At 38.6% G+C, this 20,130-nt stretch overlaps 1 protein-coding gene across 1 annotated transcript; it reads left to right on the top strand.

Moving 5' to 3' along the window:
• Window positions 1-1,859: 1,859 nt before the first annotated feature.
• Window positions 1,860-16,223, top strand: LOC117317528. The gene is made up of 2 exons (XM_033872343.1): window positions 1,860-1,981; window positions 15,191-16,223. The coding sequence occupies exons 1-2, from the start codon at window positions 1,860-1,862 to the stop codon at window positions 16,221-16,223; spliced, it is 1,155 nt and encodes a 384-aa protein (XP_033728234.1).
• Window positions 16,224-20,130: the final 3,907 nt, after the last annotated feature.

Below are 20,130 nucleotides of genomic sequence, written 5' to 3'. Positions count from 1 at the left end.
GTTAACCTCGGCTATAAATAGTAACAGGGAATTTCCCGAAGTTTCAGTGTTTCAGACCAATTATAAAAGAGGATTGTCGATCATCGGTCTACAAAATAGTAGTATCTTGTATCCTCTCATACAGCATTATAATTCCGAGATCTAGGCCTCGTCCCTCTTCACACAGGATTATCATTCCGAGATCTGTACCCCGTAAGTTCTCCTTACACATGATTATACTTCCGAGATCTGTGGATGTTGATATCTACTCAGACAGGAGATTAATTCCGAGATATATGGCTCGTATCTCCTTACACATGATTATAATTCCGAGATATGTACCTCATATCCCCTCAGACATTATTATGATAATTAAGAGATTTGTACCTGGTTTCTCCTCAAACTGGATTATTATTCAGAAATCTGTACCTCGTTTCTCCTCAGATAGGAAATTAATTCCGAGATCTGTGGATCATATCTCCTCAGATAGGAAATTAATTCCGAGATCTGTGGATCATATCTCCTCAGATAGGAAATTGATTCCGAGATATGTGGCTCGTACAATGTATCTCCTGAGACACAATTATAATTCCGAGATCTGTACCTCGTTTCTCCTCAGACACAGTTATAATTCCGAGATCTGTTCCTCGTTTCTCCTCAGACACGGTTATAATTCCGAGATCTGTTCCTCGTTTCTCCTCAAACACGGTTATAATTCCGAGATCTGTTCCTCGTTTCTCCTCAAACACGGTTATAATTCCGAGATCTGTTCCTCGTTTCTCCTCAGACACAGTTATAATTCCGAGATTTCTTCCTCGTTTCTCCTCAAACACCGTTATAATTCCGAGATCTCTTCCTCGTTTCTCCTCAGACACAATTATAATTCCGAGATCTGTACCTCCTCGTTTCTCCTCAGACACAGTTATAATTCCGAGATTTCTTCCTCGTTTCTCCTCAGACACAATTATAATTCCGAGATCTGTACCTCGTTTCTCCTCAGACACAATTATAATTCCGAGATCTCTTCCTCGTTTCTCCTCAGACACGGTTATAATTCCGAGATCTCTTCCTCGTTTCTCCTCAGACACAATTATAATTCCGAGATCTGTACCTCGTTTCTCCTCAGACACAATTATAATTCCGAGATCTGTACCTCGTTTCTCCTCAGACACAGTTATAATTCCGAGATCTGTACCTCGTTTCTCCTCAGACACAGTTATAATTCCGAGATCTCTTCCTCGTTTCTCCTGAGACACAATTATAATTCCGAGATCTGTACCTCGTTTCTCCTCAGACACAGTTATAATTCCGAGATCTCTTCCTCGTTTCTCCTCAGACACAATTATAATTCCGAGATCTGTACCTCGTTTCTCCTCAGACACAGTTATAATTCCGAGATCTCTTCCTCGTTTCTCCTCAGACACAATTATAATTCCGAGATCTGTACCTCGTTTCTCCTCAGACACAGTTATAATTCCGAGATCTGTTCCTCGTTTCTCCTCAGACACGGTTATAATTCCGAGATCTGTCCCTCGTTTTTCCTCAAACACGGTTATAATAATTATGAAATGTATACCTTATCTCTCCTCAGACAGGAATTATAATTCCGAGACCTGTACCTCGATCGTATCACCTCAGACAGGAATTATAATTCCGAGACCTGTACCTCGGTCGTATCTCCTCAGACAGGAATTATAATTCCGAGACCTGTACCTCGATAGTATCTCCTCAGACAGGAATTATAATTCCGAGACCTGTACCTCGATCGTATCACCTCAGACAGGAATTATAATTCCGAGACCTGTACACTACAGCTTACGTGGACTTTGCGGTTTCCACGCGCCCACGGTGGACTGCCCACGCAATGTCCACTAGTGGACATGCGTGGGCAAAGTGTCCACGTGATTCCGCGATTCGTGATGGATCGGCAGATACCGTGGGTGTCCACGCAACAGCGCGGCCCGTCGAGGAACACTGGATATCGTGGCCCTCCGGATGCCGTGTATGTCCACGGAACAGCGCGATCCGTCGTGGAACGCTAGATAGCGTGGCTAGCTTATGTTTTGAAGTTATGCTTACTTTACCGCGTCTTCTAATCACGGCCGAAGGCAGGATGTCCTCCCGATATATAAGAGTTACGTCCCTTCCGTTTCACTGGTAATGTAATATTTGAATAATGCTCTATTATAACGGGCCGTATACAACATGTAACGGGCCGTATATAACATGTAATATTTCAATAATGCTCTATTATAACGGGCCGTATACAACATGTAACATCTCATTAATTTTCTTTAGTAACGGGCCGTATATAACATGTAATATTTCAATAATGCTCTATTATAACGGGCCGTATACAACATGTAACATCTCACTAATTTCCTTTAGTAACGGGCCGTATATAACATAATAATTTTAATTGTAAATAATCTAATAATCTCAGATTAACACTAGTAAATATCTTTTATGTAATTTGCGTGTACACCATTGTATTAATGTATTTTATGTTACAGAAGTTAAAACGCAAAGTAAACGATGTGCTTATATCAGTTGATACTGTGTTATATGATAAATTCATTCTTTTAATGCGTCATCTTTACGAGCCCATGTCTGTGTGAAGCACCTTCTATTTAAAAAATATATATATCTAAATTTCATTAAGTGTGAACTATATTACAGATATTCTTTCCGTATATTACTTATGATCTGATCAATAATAATCATATTTGGGTTACGTACATTGTGTATGTTAGTTTATGGGTTCTCACGTACTAACTACGGAATAAAATTTGTTGATATCATAGTTATCATCTGCTTTAAGTTTGAAACAAAAGCAAGACCAGTCTATAATCATTAATTAATTCGCTGTATAGGAAAGCAAAATACCGTTACAAAAACTGAGTTGAACGGGTAAATGCCTGGGGCTAAGGCCTCGCAGCGGTTGCTATGACGACTTGGTGTGACAAACGAGCTAGAGCTGTGAATCTGTCGACACGGGTGACTGACCCACAAGGTAAGAAAAATCGTCTGGATTACCGCGGGGGGGGGGGCTCCTTTCTCCCACTTCTTACAAATAAGTTACGGGCAGGTATGTTGTGACGGTCATTATAGTCTTCACCTATACCTTACCTGGATTTTACCTGTGTTCTCCAAAGTTCTCCAAAATTACCTGTATCTTATCTGTATTCTCCGACATTACATGATCTTTACCTCTATTTTACACGACCTTTGAATTCATCTCATTTTTCATTCCTTATTAAAAATTTTGCATACCATTTTTATAAACCAAATTTGCAGAAGACAGCTAAAGTACAACAACGTAGATATTTTACTGTTTTAAATGATTGAAAATGCGAAACAAAATCACATCAGACCATTTACTACTATCCGATAACCCTTATCAACATGGCGAACTATCACTGATATTTTTCTTGATATTATTTAACTTAACTGATTACAAATCATATAGACATAAAAGTGTACTCGACTGTGAGTGGGTTAGTATACCATTTCACAATAATCAGGTGTGAAATTACGGTCGACACGGTCGTCACGCCTGTCACAGCACCACAGGTATCTGTTCTGTCGGGTGTTCTAATCGGAACTCGCCTATAACTGCTGGTGAGTTGACACGTATGGTTTCCGTGCACGTCAAAAATGTTCCGAATATATGCTTTTACAGGTTGTACGTATATTTAGCTTGAGTTTTGTTAAAAATTTCTTTTTACTGTAGGGATTCATTTTTAAATTAAACACATTATTTACATTTAAATTCCGTTGAGTTAAAACAATAAACATTCGTATCACAAATAAAATAATTAGCCTAAGTTTGAACATTCACATACCCACGATGTTGAAACTTTACTTTAAGCATTTATTTCATGTACGAATTCCATTTTAAACTTATATTATTAGAAGTGTTGTAATCGAAATCGTTATTGGTATGCAACGAAACCCGTGTCCTCGTAATAAAGGCTATGGACAGGGTGATGTAAGTCGTTACACGTTATGTATGTTGTATACGGCCCGTAATAAAAGAAAAGTAGTAAGTTACATGTTAGATAGGCCCGTTGAAATAGAACATTATTCAAATGTTACATGTTGTATACGGCCCATTACACCAGTATAGTAGGAAATTAGTAAGAAGTTAAATGTTATATGCGACTCGTTACAATAGAAAATCAGTGAGATGTATCATGGTGTATACGGCCAGTTACAAAAGCAAATTAGCATGTTATAAACGGTCCGTTCAAGCAGAAAAATAGAACATTATATAAATTTTACATGTTATATATGGCCCGTTATAATAGACATTCAGTGAGATGTTACATGTTGTATACGGCCCGTAATAAAAGGAAATTACAGTGAAACCTCACTATTAAGAACACCTGGGGGGGTCCTCTTAATTGACTGAACTCAGGTGCAAGTTGTATAGATTTGGCTAAATACATGCCATAGTCTTAACTTTAAATAAAAACAAAGACAATTGTCTATCATTTCCTTTATTTTCTTCATAACCTTCTAAAATTTCTGTCTTTCATTTCAAGATGCTCTGACCTGTGTTTTGCCGACCCGAAACTGTTCAGCAAGTTGTCGTTGGCTACGACCATTGCTACATTGAATCAGTTCAATTTTCTTTTTTAGTGATAACTCGTTACGTTTACATGATGTGGCCATCATGAGCGAAAAAAGATATGAAGTTAGAAAGAATAGCATAATTCTAGCGAAATATTTGAAACCAAACATGTTTTTTTCAAATTATAATAACACCTATCTACAGACCCTATTCGGCATTGATACAAAAACATCGAGATCGCTGAAAAAACTTGCGCTTGACCAGAAAAAAAATCATACGTTACTATGTTTATTTTACTCGCTTGTATGTAATCCGGTCTTAAAACGACCAACAGCCACAAATCAATTATTTGAATACCATAATTAATAAGCAACTGTACGGTTATAACAATTTTCAAGGCAAGATAGATAATCTGATCACTTGTGTATTTAATCCGTCACAGCGCCACCAAGGAAGGGCGATCACCCGTAACGGTAAACAAAGGACTACATACCTAAACCCGGCACATGTTGGCTTGTTACGAACAATGAAAGACTGGATGTTTATTTTACCTTCCGGTCAGTGCGAAGATTTCAAAGAGATTAATAGCCATTCTACTCACCTGTCGATACACTGGTCAGTAAACAAAAGATCGATAATTACGTATACACACGTCAATGGCCAGTTTGACACGCATTACCGTAAGCTGTTCACGGTTCGCTACACACCAGGTAATTTTTTAGACACAACCAACTGGTCGTAATTGTGGGGGTAATAAGCGTTAATTAGTATTCGTTGGGACTGCCCAAGGTGGTCGTAATACGGAATAGCAAAGTGGTCGTAATAGTGAAGCGACCAATACAAAGATATATAGAGAAAACAATCAGGACTGAAAAAAAGTGCCCGTAATAGCGGGGTGGTCGTAATTTTGAGGTGGTCGTAAGGTGAGGTTCGTAGTAAGAAGTTACATGTTATAAACGGCCCGTTAAAATAGAACATTATATAATTGTGACATGTTATATAGGGCCCGTTTTAATAGAAAATTAGTGAGATGTTACATGTTGTATACGGCCCGTTATGATAGAACATTATTCAAATGTTACATGCTGTATACTGCCCGATATAATAGAATATTGCTCAAATTTTACATGTTATATACAGGCTGTTAAAACAGAACATAATATAATTGTGACATGTTGTATATGGCCCGTTATAATAGAAAATTAGTAAGAAGTTACATGTTATATATCGCCCGTTAAAATAGAACATTATTCAAATGCCATATGTCATATACGGCCCATTATGAAAGAAAATAAGTAAGAATATGTATGTTATATACGGCCCGTTAAAACAGAACATAATATAATTGTGACATGTTGTATACGGCCCGTATAATAGAAAATTAGTAAGAAGTTACATGTTATATATCGCCCGTTAAAATAGAACATTATTCAAATGCCATATGCGGTCCATTATAAAAGAAAATGAGTAAGAAGTTACATCTTATATACAGCCCGTTAACACAGAACATTATATAATTGTGACATGTTATATACGTGCCGTTATAACACTAAATAGAACGTTATATAAATGTTACATGTTATATATGGTCCGTTTTAATAGACATTTAGTGAGATGTTACATGTTGTATACGGCCCGTTATAATAGAATATTGCTCAAATGTTACATATGATTTACGGCCCGTTATAATACATATTTAGTGGGAAGTTACATGTTATATACGGTCCATTAAAACAGAACATTATATAATTGTGACATGTTGTATACGGCCCGTTATAATAGAGCGTTATATAAATGTTCCATGTTATATATTGTCCGTTTTAATAGACATTTAGTGAGATGTTACATGTTGTATACGGCCCGTTATAATAGAATATTGCTCAAATGTTACATATGATTTACGGCCCGTTATAATACATATTTAGTGGGAAGTTACATGTTATATACGGTCCGTTAAAACAGAACATTATATAATTGTGACATGTTGTATACGGCCCGTTATAAAAGAGCGTTATATTAATGTTACATGTTATATATGGCCCGTTTCAATAGACATTTAGTGAGATGATACATGTTTTATACGGCCCGTTATAATAGAATATTGCTCAAATGTTACATATGATTTACGGCCCGTTATGATACACATTTAGTGGGAGGTTACATGTTATATACGGTCCGTTAAAACAGAACATTATATAATTGTGACATGTTGTATACGGCCCGTTATAATAGAACATTATACCAAATGTTACATTTGCATTATCGTTGTCTTATTCGCATTAATTGCAGGCACGTGTTTACATTTGTTTATATATATTTCCTAAATAGCGGTCTGATCCCGTTGAACCTGTGATATCACGATCTTGTATTGCTAATGTATATGTCTTTGTATATGTTGTAAAATCAGATTGGCTGAAACGCCAAAGGAATAAATGAATTGAATTTACCTACAGTTAAGGATCCACTTCTTGACATTGGGAGTCCTTTTATATAATCATTATCAAAACAAACTGCCCTACAGGTAAATTCAACATGTTAGAGTTTAGAGATACACCTGTTAATTAAGATGTGGTTTTTACCGGGCTATTATCTTAACACGCCTCTGTGACCGCGGCTTGCTGGTCTCTGGCCTTTGTGGTGTTGGCCACTCGTCGGTTATAAAACGGACTCGGATGTATCTCAGTTCGTGTTTCTACGTGTAGATATTCATATAACATTATCATGACCAGTCCTAGGACAGGACTTTTTTTATTGTTTATTCCACAGATCAACCGATTCCCGTCTCTGATATCGAGGGTGCATTGAGACTTTCCTATCTCCAATAATTTAGCTCGAGCTCTCCAACAAATCAAATGTGACCCAAAACCGATGAGTGGATGAGTCGGAACAGAATATCACAAATCGTGCAACATCGTTGCCTAAAATATTAGCATCTCTAGAATAAACGTTTAATAGACTATTAATGCAATGACTCAAATACGGTCTCTGGGCAAACCTCACACGTGAGGTCACTGTGCGGAATATATCCCTATATAGGCTATTAGAACCGGTAGATAATCAGTTTTGACGGTATGTATCGATACAGTTTTTGATAATGTTTCTCAATATTTATTTAACCGGTTTTACGTCTGCTATTACAGCTGACGACAAAACGTGTGCACGTACGCTGACTTGTCGATCATTCTCACCAACCAATGGAATTAACGGACGCCTTTCTACAGTGTTTGATTGACAGAGTCAGAGATCACTGGAGTGTAACAAGCTTTAGTGTCTTGTCAATCATTCTCACTAACCAATGAAACTCACGGATGCCGTCAGATACCCCGTTTGATTGACAGACAGCTAAAATAGAATCATCTGCGTGTGACGAGCTGCCGAGAAAATCAGCGGTTATAGCTGCCATGTTTATGCAAAACACCGCATAAAAAGTGTTGCATTCAATGAGTAATTTATGACTTAAAATATGATTGAATACAAATCATTGAAATTCCAGTGGTGATAGAAACAGAAACCATAATTGGACCTGAATGCAAAGCACTCAATATACATGATAAATATAAAGACATTAAATGGTTATCATAAATCGGTACATTTAGGGAATGTATATAAACATTGTACATGTAAATTATATTGCAGAAAGGGCCGTAGTAATGTTTTAATTACATTCTGAATCCATTCTGCTTTTGATGCAATAATGTAATGTTTAATTCATTTTTGTGTTTTCCGTTTAGATACCACATTAACGATATTACATGTATACAAGATACCCAGATAGGCAGTTATTTACAGCTCTTTTGTGTGTACACTTTATAATAGATATACAACTAGTTGTCACAACATTCGATATTCCGCATATTTTAATATGGTCGGAGTCTGATAACATGATAACACCGATGTTTAAAAGATAATGGAATAAGGATTCAAATGCCGAAGTTTAGATATTTTGATGAGATTTGGTAAAGCTGTTCTTATGTCGCAGTGGTATTTTCAATTTTCCCAATTCAATGTCGTGTAATGAATGCAATATTTCTAAAATAAATGAATATTTTTTAAAAACGTGAATACGTCAATGGAGAATGCTGGATGGATGAAACAGCTTATGTTAAGTTACATTAAATATTAACGGTGCTTAATATATTGCGATTGTTTTTTAATGTTTATAATATGGCCATAATAACGCTATTGATGGACCAAGGGTCTAAAGCTTTAAATAAAACTTGAAATGTTCTTCAATTTCATCCGAATCATAAAGGCTTATCTACACCGCCAACATGGAACCATGCATAATTCTGATAAACGATACCGATACCACTACCGCTACCGAAAGACGAAGGGATATAACTCGTGTAGATCAGAAATGAACAGCAAACAACTTGTACCCACTGTATATCGCCGATCGACATGGACCACGGGCTTTAAAATGAAATGCATGTCCACCACGTATCGTGGATCGTCGTGGAACACGGTGTCTCGAGTTGAACTATGCCCACCACTAATCGCGGATCGTCACATACCGTGATGCCGAGTGGATACCGTATCAGTCAGCTGATGTCCACGATATATGACGGAACGTCGCGGAATGCCATATCCGGTGGGCGAGTGGGGTCCGCGCTGCCCACGTCCGTGACGGACGCGTGGAAACCGCAAAGTCCACGTAAGCTGTAGTGTACCTCGGTCGTATCTCCTCAGACAGGAATTATAATTCCGAGACCTGTACCCCGATGGTATCACCTCAGACAGGAATTATAATTCCGAGACCTGTACCTCGATCTTATCACCTCAGACAGGAATTGTAATTCCGAGACCTGTACCCCGATGGTATCACCTCAGACAGGAATTATAATTCCGAGACCTGTACTTCGATCTTATCACCTCAGACAGGATTATAATTCCGAGACCTGTACCTCGATCGTATCTCCTCAGACAGGAATTATAATTCCGAGACCTGTACCTCGACTTTATCTCCTCAGACAGGAATTATAATTCCGAGACCTGTACCCCGATCGTATCACCTCAGACAGATCCGAGACCTGTACCTCGATCGTATCTCCTCAGACAGGAATTATAATTCCGAGACCTGTACCTCGATAGTATCTCCTCAGACAGGAATTATAATTCCGAGACCTGTACCTCGACTTTATCTCCTCAGACAGGAATTATAATTCCGAGACCTGTACCCCGATCGTATCACCTCAGACAGATCCGAGACCTGTACCTCGATCGTATCTCCTCAGACAGGAATTATAATTCCGAGACCTTACTTTGTATCCCCTCGCCATGTTTTAACCGCCTTTCCTCCCGGTTCCCGATCACGAAATGTGATGTGAGTTGTTCTATAAGAAAATACTTCTAACTACATTGTGTATTTTTACTTCGTCGTCATTGTTGTCGTCGTCGTCGTCGTTGTTGTTGTCGTCGTCGTCGTCGTCGTCGTCGTTGTTGTTGTTGTTGTTGTTGTTGTTGTTGTTGTCGTCGTCGTTGTTGTTGTTTTGGTGTTTCAGTGCAAAGGACATCAGAAACGATGCTAAGAAATAATCGTAAACATATCAACAATTTCGACTAGAAATGTACAAGTTATTTCTATATTAAGAGATATTTCATAAGATGACATTCTTATCAAGTTTTATGAATAGCTACAAGCAACACGATTATTATCTATACGATTGCTTGTGTGATAATCCTGTTTTCCTGTTTACTTCTTCCAAGGTGCAATTAGATCAGAGTACGGGCGTCCTGACCTATTTACAAGCTCGTTATATTAACCTATTTATAGCGTCATTGTTATATTACACGTCACGTGACATTGGAATGAAATCTTCGTAATCGCAGTGTTATTGGTCACATGACCTAATCGGCTTTGTTATTGTTAACGTGAACAATGTGACATCTGCCGAACGTCCTCGTGGTGATGTATCACACATGACAGCATTGTAAAAGACAATAGAACAGTGATATTATCTAGCTTCAGGTAGAATTTTTGTTTGTTTCCGGTTTTTAAGCTTCCGATGACGTACTAACTGTAATACCTCGTGGTGATGCATGAACATGTCGCTGCCTCTCTATGTTCGTTTTAATGGGTCAGTAGAAAAGGTCACGTGTTTTAACTGATTCGTTAAACCGTTAATCACGTTATTTCAGATCAAACATGCATACTGTACAAAGTATATGTATTAACTGACTATCGAAAAGTTTTTACCGGATTCCTGCCGACTGTAGTACATGATAGTATCCGATAGTGACTGATAAAATATAAGTTTGGCATGAATTAAAACAACGATGTTTTAATTGGATATTAATTAACGTGTCGGTGTTTTAACTGGATATCTGTGGACGCTTGGATGAGTTAATCGGATATAAATGGACGCTTCGATGATTTAATCGGATATAAATGGACGCTTCCTCATTTAATCGGATATAAATGGACGCTTCGGTGATTTAATTGGATAATAATGGACGCTTCGGTGATTTAATTGGATAATAATGGACGCTCCGACGTTAAAAGTAGTTATTAATGAACGCTATATATTTATGGTCGCTTCGACGTAAAATTTTAATTAGATATTAATGGATGATTCGATGTTTTAATTGGATATTAATGGACGATTCGGTGATTTAATTGGATATTAATGGAGGCTTCGATAATCTGATTGTATATTATTGGGCGCTTCAATATTTTATAGGATATTAATGGACGCTTCAATGTTTTAATTGTGTTTTATTTTGTGCTTCAATGTTTTAACTGGATATTGATAGACGCTTCGATGTTTTAATTTAATATTAATGGACGCTTCGATATTTTCATGGTGTATTAATGGACGTTTCGATGTTTTTATTTAGTGTTGATGTACTTGTGTGGAACTGATAAGAAATCGGTTAGTTACATATTTAATGCCTAATGACTCTGTCCATTGCTCAGTTTCGGCTCACCGACTATAGTCATCGTTCTGTCGGCTTTAATTGGTTACTGGTTTACCACCTACATGACTCCACCCATTGCTACATGTAGGTTTCGTCTCACCGACTACAGTCAGTGCGGTGTCAGCTTGAAACCAGCAAGGCAATGATCTCACATGTATGGAATCACTATCTTTTACCAACTTTTAATGTCATGTTAGGGTCAGATTACTGTCTTTTGAAACATAACACCCCCCCCCCCCCCCCCCCCCCCCCCCACACACACACACACACACACACACACACACACCTCCCTCCCTACCCCCTTTACAATAAAACCTACATGTCGATATCCAGAGAATGTGTCCTATACAGACATTACTGTTAGGGCGATAAAGGTGACAAGATGATATAATGATACAGGTAAATATCGAAATAGGAAATAGATCCGGAACTAATAAGTAGGAAAACAGATTAATCTTAAGTTTCATCAGAATGATAACATCAATTGTTTTGACAGGACGGTCCACAATGTGATTATTACCCCGTATAATCGCGACAACACATCAACTCCTTGTCGGACACCAGATGTTACCCCGTTAAATCGACAACTTGTGATATTTCGGATACAGACCGGTTAGTTTTCAATGCCGTTAAAAAAGTAATATGTACGTATATATACCGGACTGAATATCACCACTTAATTTAAAATGTCGGGTGTTGTCGATGAAGAAGGAGGCGTTTGACATTCAGGAACACCTGGTCTTGTTATCCCTGTTTAAGGGTCTCTTTGTTTTATCGATTTTGAGAAATAACTAAGGTTTGCGTTCTCATGTCACTAAATTCAACGTCGGAAAAACGATTTCGTGATCCCGAGATCTGTGATGATTGACAAGAGAACCAGCAAGTATCTCGTCCGACAAGTGTGATCACTAATAGCCTCAAGAAAAGATGTTGTTTAAATGAGATATTTATTTCGATCGTACAGTTTTCCCACAATCATCCCTCAAGAGGCATATGACGCTCAAGTAAATTTTCGTTAAAACATGTCATCCCTCATATACAAATGTAAACCTGACTGTTGGTGACACCCCCCCCCCCCCCCCCCCCCCCCCCCCCTACACACTCGTCCTCATATAACCCTGACTGTTGACGTCTCCCTACACACCCGTCCTCATATAACCCTGACTGTTGACGTCTCCCTACACACCCGTCCTCATATAACCCTGACTGTTTGCGTCTTCCTACACACCCGTCCTCATATAACCCTGACTGTTTGCGTCTCCCTACACACCATTCCTCATATGAGCATATCTGTGGCGATGATATTTAACTGTACGAAAAGAATTGCAAATAACAGCGCTTCCAAAGATTGAAATTTCTCAGAACAATTAGCATTCTGCTTGAAGAGTCATCCGACCTTTTTCTCGATCAGGCTTATCAGTACAGTCTCATATAGATTTATGGAACAAAATAAATTGACAAACAAACTAGCACTGTATGGTATTATATGTCCGTACCTTCTGACATTACAACAATTTCCATCAGCTGTAAATGTCAGGTATAATGATGACGTCATCAATTTACGTGAATAGAACTGAGTTTCTTTCTGACGACTGGCGGTATAGGTCAGTTAGATTTCAGATTTTAGATTTCAGATTTTATTCAACACTCAGACACATAAGATATGTGTAACATGAGGAGGCATACAAATACATTTGACAGAATGGACAGTTAACTTTGGTAATAACAGTTACATGTACATGTGTGTATATAATAACACCAGCCACACACACACACACACACACAATGCATACGTTCAAAAACATAATATTCTCATACATGAGCGTGTAATTATACAATTTAGACACGCGCTCGCACACGCACCTATATATAACTCATTCTTATAAATATACACTATGTTTATAAATGTATACATATAAACAGCTTAATATTTAAACCAGAATAGATGAACATTTGCACAAGAATTAATTACAAAAGAGGAGACATTTTGGTTACGAAAATAGATAAACCTATCAGAACTTGTTGGTTGCATATTGATAAAAAACCCTTTAACTTATCGATATTTGGGTTTGTATAATAATAGCGAGGTATATATTTGTTTCTTAGGGAAGATAAAGCAGTATTGTTGCATACAAACAAGTAATGAAATTCGTCGCCAATACTTTCCGCGCATAAATTACATAAACGATTCTCTCTAGAGATATTATACCATCTACCCGTTTCTATTGGGAATTTAACATTCGAAGTGCGCAGTTTTGTTATTTGTATTCTGGCATGTTCTGGCAGATTTAGTAAATATTTTTCTATACAAAATTCTGTTTTGAAAACAGAGTAGAATTGTCCACGAGATGAGTTAGCACAGTCGGAAAACCATCTTTGTATAAACTGATCAGTCAAACGTTGTTTCAAAACATCTTTGTAGAAATTATCAGGCATCTGTATTTTATTATCAAATATAAAAGAAAATCCAGTTTCGTTAAAAATATTTTGTAAACATTTAATCCATTTAAAGGAAAAACTAGCGTCATTTTGCAATTGTAGGGCTAATTGTAATAGAATGCTACTTAATTTATTATCATTGCTTAACAGTCTATTCCAAAAACATACCAATCTTAATTTAACATTTATTTCTAACGGCACACGACCTAGCTCACCATAAATCATAAAATTTGGGGTAGTAGACCTCACTTTCAGAATCCTTTTGCAAAACTTAAGGTGAAACTGCTCGGTCATTTTCAAATTTTCGAATCCCCATACCTCTGACCCATACAATAGGATCGGCTCTACTAAAGAATCAAAAAGTTTTAGTTGTATATCTATCGGAAGAGAAAGATTCCTGATTTTTTTATATATAGAAAATATTGACTTTTGTGCCTGATCGATCAGTCTACGTCTCGCGTTGACAAAATTGCCATTGTAATTAAACGTAATTCCTAAGTAAGTGAAATTATCTACATTTTCTAAAGTTTCATTTTGCAATAAAAATACATGATGTTGTTTGCTTTTTTTCTTACAAAATACCATAACTTTTGTTTTATTTATATTAATTTTAAGCTTCCAAGTTTCACAATAAATCTGAAATACATTTAACGCACTTTGCAAACCTTCTGGACTTTCTGAGAATAACACAGTATCATCAGCATATAAAAGCACAAAAATTTCAACAAAAATATGTAGTTCATTAAAAAGCTTATCCCGTAAAGTTTCAAGTGGATGACTACCTAAAGAGGCAAAATAACTTTCAATGTCATTAAGAAATACAGAAAAAAGAAAGGGAGATAAATTTTCCCCTTGTCTGACTCCAATTAGGCAGGGGAAGAAATCAGACGTTTTGGAATTGAATTGAACACATGATTTAATATTAGAGCTAGCCTGGTCATTGAACCGTAACTTCACTCAACGACTGTTAGGTTCACTCCCTCTCTTACTGATATCGTTAACTTAGACTTCGTGCCTTTTCCTGATTTCGAAATGAAGATGATATTTATTTTTGCTGCAAGGGTGAGAAAAGGGAAAGATAATTGATCGGAAGTCTCATATTTACTGAATGAAACGTATTTTCAATTCGTCCCGGAACGACAGAAAATAGATTTTGGAAGAAAACAAGGAATTTTAGTTGTTCGCACCCGAGTCGACTTTTAATTAGTGAATCATTAGCGAGGTGATCCATATTGGCATTATTCCTAGCAACAACGAAGATGTAATTGGTTTAACCAGCGAGGAAGGCAGACTGACGATTCGCGGGACGAGTTCGCTAGATAACAAAGATGGCAGACTGACGATTCGCGGGACGAGTTCGCTAGATAACAAAGATGGCAGACTGACGATTAGAGGGACGAGTTTGCTAGATAACAAAGATGGTAGACTGACGATTTGCGGGACGGGTTCGCTAGACAACAATGCTGGCAGACTGAAGATTAGCGGGACGAGTTCGCTAGACAACAAAGATGGCAGACTGACGATTAGTGGGACGAGTTCGCTAGACAACAAAGATGTCAGACTGACGATGAGAGCGATGAGTTCGCTAGACAACAAAGATGGCAGACTGACGATTAGTTGGACGGGTTCGCTAGACAACAATGCTGGCAGACTGAAGATTAGCGGGACGAGTTCGCTAGATAACAATGATGGCAGACTGACGATTTGCGGGACGAGTTCGCTAGACAACAAAGATGGTAGACTGACGATTAGCGGGGCGGGTTCGCTAGATAACAAAGATGGCAGACTGACGATAAGAGAGATGAGTTCGCTAGACAACAAAGATGGCAGACTGGCGATTAGAGGGACGAGTTCGCTAGATAACAAAGATGGCAGACTCACGTTTAGAGGGACGAGTTCGCTTTACAACAAAGATGGCAGACTGACGATTAGAGGGCCAAGTTCGCTAGACAACAAAGATGGCAGACTGACGTTTAGAGGGACGAGGTCGCTAGACAACAAAGATGGTAGACTGGCGATTAGAGGGACGAGTTCGCTAGACAGCAAAGATGGCAGACTGACGATTAGCGGGACGAGTTCGCTAGATAACAAAGATGGCAGACTGACGATTAGCGGCACGTGTTCGCTAGATAACAAAGATGGCAGACTGGCGATTAGAGAGACGAGTTCGCTAGACAACAATGCTGGCAGACTGACGATTAGCGGGACGAGTTCGCTAGACAGCAAAGATGGCAGACTGACGATTAGCGGGACGAGTTCGCTAGACAACAAAGATGGCAGACTGACGATTAAAGCGGGACGAGTTTGCTAGAAAACAATGCTGGCAGATTGACGACTAGAGGGACGAGTTCGCTAGACAACAAAGATGGCAGACTGACGATTAGCGGGACGAGTTCGCTAGATAACAATGATGGCAGACTGACGATTAGACGGACGAGTTCGCTAGACAACAAAGATAGCAGACCGACGATTAGAGGGACGAGTTCGCTAGACAATGACTTTGTTGTGTCGTTATAATATTCAAGTTTTTTTTATTATTTCATTTTTGTCGCTGTGAAAAGACAACATTTTTATCGGAGAAATAAGGACATGGTATCTATCTTATCATCGGCTACTGACTATCACAGGGACTTGGGAATTTGTTAGACTGTAACCAATTCTTAAGTCCCTGTGCTGACTTGAGTCAGGTCCGTCGAGAATATGTTGACCAAAAGTGATGTTTACATGTAAATTAAATGGTCCTGATTTTCTATAGTGTTGAATAAAGGAAAGGTTCAATGATGATGCATTGTATTAAAGAGGCTTACCCGCAGACGGACCGGTAAACGGCACATCTCCGATCACTAAATAAACTTTAGTACACGTTTCTATGTGACAAAATTAGAGGCTTTCCGACTTTATTTCTTGAAAACAATTACAGAATATGTATTTAAAAGACGTTTTAAAACTCAACCTGAGAGGGAAATGTATGGAATATAACGGCAAATCTTCTTTGTAAATCGCCGCTGCCTTTGAAGTTATCACTGTGCGGCACTGTGCACGTGCTTGTTTCTTTGATGTGTCAATCAAATTAGACTTATTGCGGGTTGCGATTAAATAAATAATATTTAAAAATGAGGTTTTAATATCACTTTTCAGCGTTTTATAAGGAAAATAAAATGAAAAACTCAACAATTCCAACAATCTGTCACGTGTAAAAAATCTTTTTCTATTAGCCATTTTTTCTGATCTCTCTGCGGGCAAGCCTCTTTAATTAGTAAATACTGTGTCCTTGTTAGGGAATTGTTGATAACAAACGGTGGTTTGATTTTGTAAAATAAATAAGGTAATGAGGTAATTTCCGGATCATACCCAAATGTAGGTCTCTGTCAATGTATGAATAATGTGACATCTGGTCCACATACAAATTTAAATGTCATATTTAATTGACAATAAAATGTTAATATAACTTCTAATATACAATATAATGTTTACATTATTTCTTAATTAGCGATGAAATGTAGATATCATATCCGATACATTAAAAATTGTATTCGTCATGTCTAACCGAAAATGAGAAACATGATACAGAATGTTTTAGCATTTTTAATTAACAAGACACATCTGTGAGACTATAAGGAATTATAATTAAATGGTAAGGTCATTTGGCTTACAATAATTGGAGGTGGCTGAGGGGGTTACTAATGTACGAGTCAATTCGAAAAATCTTATTAGAGATTTGAGAGAGAATATAGACCCCCTCGTCTCGATTCAGGACAAACCCGTTGCGGCGTATCCAGATGGCATCCTTACCTAACATTTAGAGGTTTCATTTTGTATCGATCACTTTGAAATTTCCCTAGTCAAAGACAGGATTTTGTTGATCGGCATGATCTTCCGATTTTCTAAAGGCTTGTCTTGAGCTCGTATTGTTTCCCGTCCGACCGGGTACATTCCCTGACCTATACATAATGTTTAATAACCAAGTGTAATATACATGTGTGTCCGGGAATGGTGAGAACGAAAGGAGAGACACGTGTGCTCGGACATGGTAAGTACGAAATGAAAGACACGTGTGGTCGGATAGGCAAGTACGACATGAGAGACACGTGTGCTCGGACATGGTGAGTACAAAAGGAGAGACACGTGTGCTCGGGCATGGTGAGTACGAAAGGAGAGACACGTGTGCTCGGACATGGTGAATACGACAGCAGAGACAAGTGTACTCGGACATGATAAGTACGAAACGGGAGACACGTGCGCTCGGACATCGTGAGAGCGAAAAAGTATGACACGTGTGCCTTGGCATGATAAGTACTAAAGGAGAGTCACGTGTGCTCGACATGATTAGCACGAAATGAAAGACACGTGTGGTCGGACATGGTAAGTACGACATGAAAGACACGTGTGCTCGGACATGGTGAGTACAAAAGGAGAGACACGTGTGCTCGGGCATGGTGAGTACGAAAGGAGAGACACCTGTGCTCGGACATGGTGAATACGACAGCAGAGACAAGTGTACTCGGACATGATAAGTACGAAACGGGAGACACGTGCGCTCGGACATCGTGAGAGCGAAAAAGTATGACACGTGTGCCTTGGCATGATAAGTACGAAAGGAGAGTCACGTGTGCTCGACATGATTAGTACGACAGGATAGCAATGTGTGCTCGGACATGGTAAGTACGAAAGGAGAGACACGTGTGCTCGGACATGCTAAGTACGAAAGGAGAGACACGTGTGCCTGGACATGAAAATTAAGACAGTACAGACACGAGTGGTCTGACATGGCAAGTACGACATGAGAGTCACGTGTGGTCGGACATGGTAAGTACGAAAGGAGAGACACGTGCGCTCGGACATGCTTAGTACGACATGAGAGACACGTGTGCTCGGACATGATAAGTACGAAAGGAGAGTCACGTGTGGTCGAACATGATAAGTTAACAATGAGAGACACGTGTGCTCGGACATGGTAAGTATGACAGGAGAGACACGTGTGCTCGGACATGATAATACGACAGGAGAGACACGTGTGCTCGGACATGCTAAGTACGAAAGGAGAGACACGTGTCCTCGGACATGATAAGTACGAAATGAGAGACACGTGTGCTCGGACATGATAAGTACGACAGGAGAGACACGTGTGCTCGGGCATGGTGAGTACGAAATGAGAGACACGTGTGTTCGGACATGATAAGTACGAAATGAGAGACACGTGTGCTCGGATATGATAAGTACGACAGGAGACACGTGTGCTCGGACATGATAAGTACGACATGAGAGTCACGTGGTGGACATGGGAAGTATGACATGAGAGTCACGTGTGCTCGGACATGGTAAGTACAAAAGGAGAGACACGTGTGCTCGGACATGATAAGTATGACATGAGAGACACGTGTGCTCGGACATGATAAGTACGACATGAGAGACACGTGTGCTCGGAGATAGTAAGTATGACAGGAGAGTCACGTGAGCTCGGACATAATAAGTATGACAGGAGAGTCACGTGTGGTCGGATATGGTGATTACCAAAGAAGGGTCACGTGCTCGGCCTTGGTAAGTACGAAAGTACATTTAACCCAATGCGATATAATATTTTATGTAAACAGACGGACAATGAGTCAATGTTGAGTTCGAGTGGTTCACCAGGTTATTGAAATATTAGTGGACCACTGATAGGACTAAAGGTCTGTAGGTAACACATCTATTTATAACAATGATATCAAAAACATGATTACAGGTATGTATCTACATATTCATTCAGCTAAGTGTTGTTATTATACATATTATATAAATCCACGTGTTAGATGATACCACTAAACATATTTGTAAGTTATGTCTATAGGGCTGCTGACAGTAATGCTGCGGAATTCTTAATTAATAACGTATAATTAAGTTGCATACTTGTTCTTCAAACGACATGTAATTTGAATAAAATGAGCAGAAATCAGTAAATATAGGCTGACGTAATTATAGGGTACCAATTTACAGTATTGCACATTTCAATCCATGATCATTACTTTCGATACTGGAAAAATATAAATTAGTAATATCGACCTCCAGATACCACCAACATGAGGTCACCCAACCAGAGCCCAGGACTACATATCCTTGTCCACAGGCACAAGATGGCGATTCTGTCAGCTCACACGGTTCAAATCCTGATACATGGGGTAGAATTGAGTCTAGTAGATGTATGTGAAGAGAGTAAGTACTATTTTGTAGAGTGAATGATG

The sequence above is a fragment of the Pecten maximus genome, chromosome 19 (genome assembly GCF_902652985.1).
Source record: "Pecten maximus chromosome 19, xPecMax1.1, whole genome shotgun sequence".
Taxonomy (NCBI): domain Eukaryota; kingdom Metazoa; phylum Mollusca; class Bivalvia; order Pectinida; family Pectinidae; genus Pecten; species Pecten maximus.
This window is presented reverse-complemented; position numbering and strand designations above follow the sequence as displayed.

Coding starts and splice junctions, on each gene's coding strand:
- LOC117317528 (XM_033872343.1), top strand. CDS start 1,860: ATGCGTGGGCAAAGTGTCCACGTGATTCCGCGATTCGTGATGGATCGG. Junction 1,982..15,190: donor CGTGGCCCTCCGGATGCCGT/GTATGTCCACGG, acceptor TGGTTTAACCAG/CGAGGAAGGCAGACTGACGA.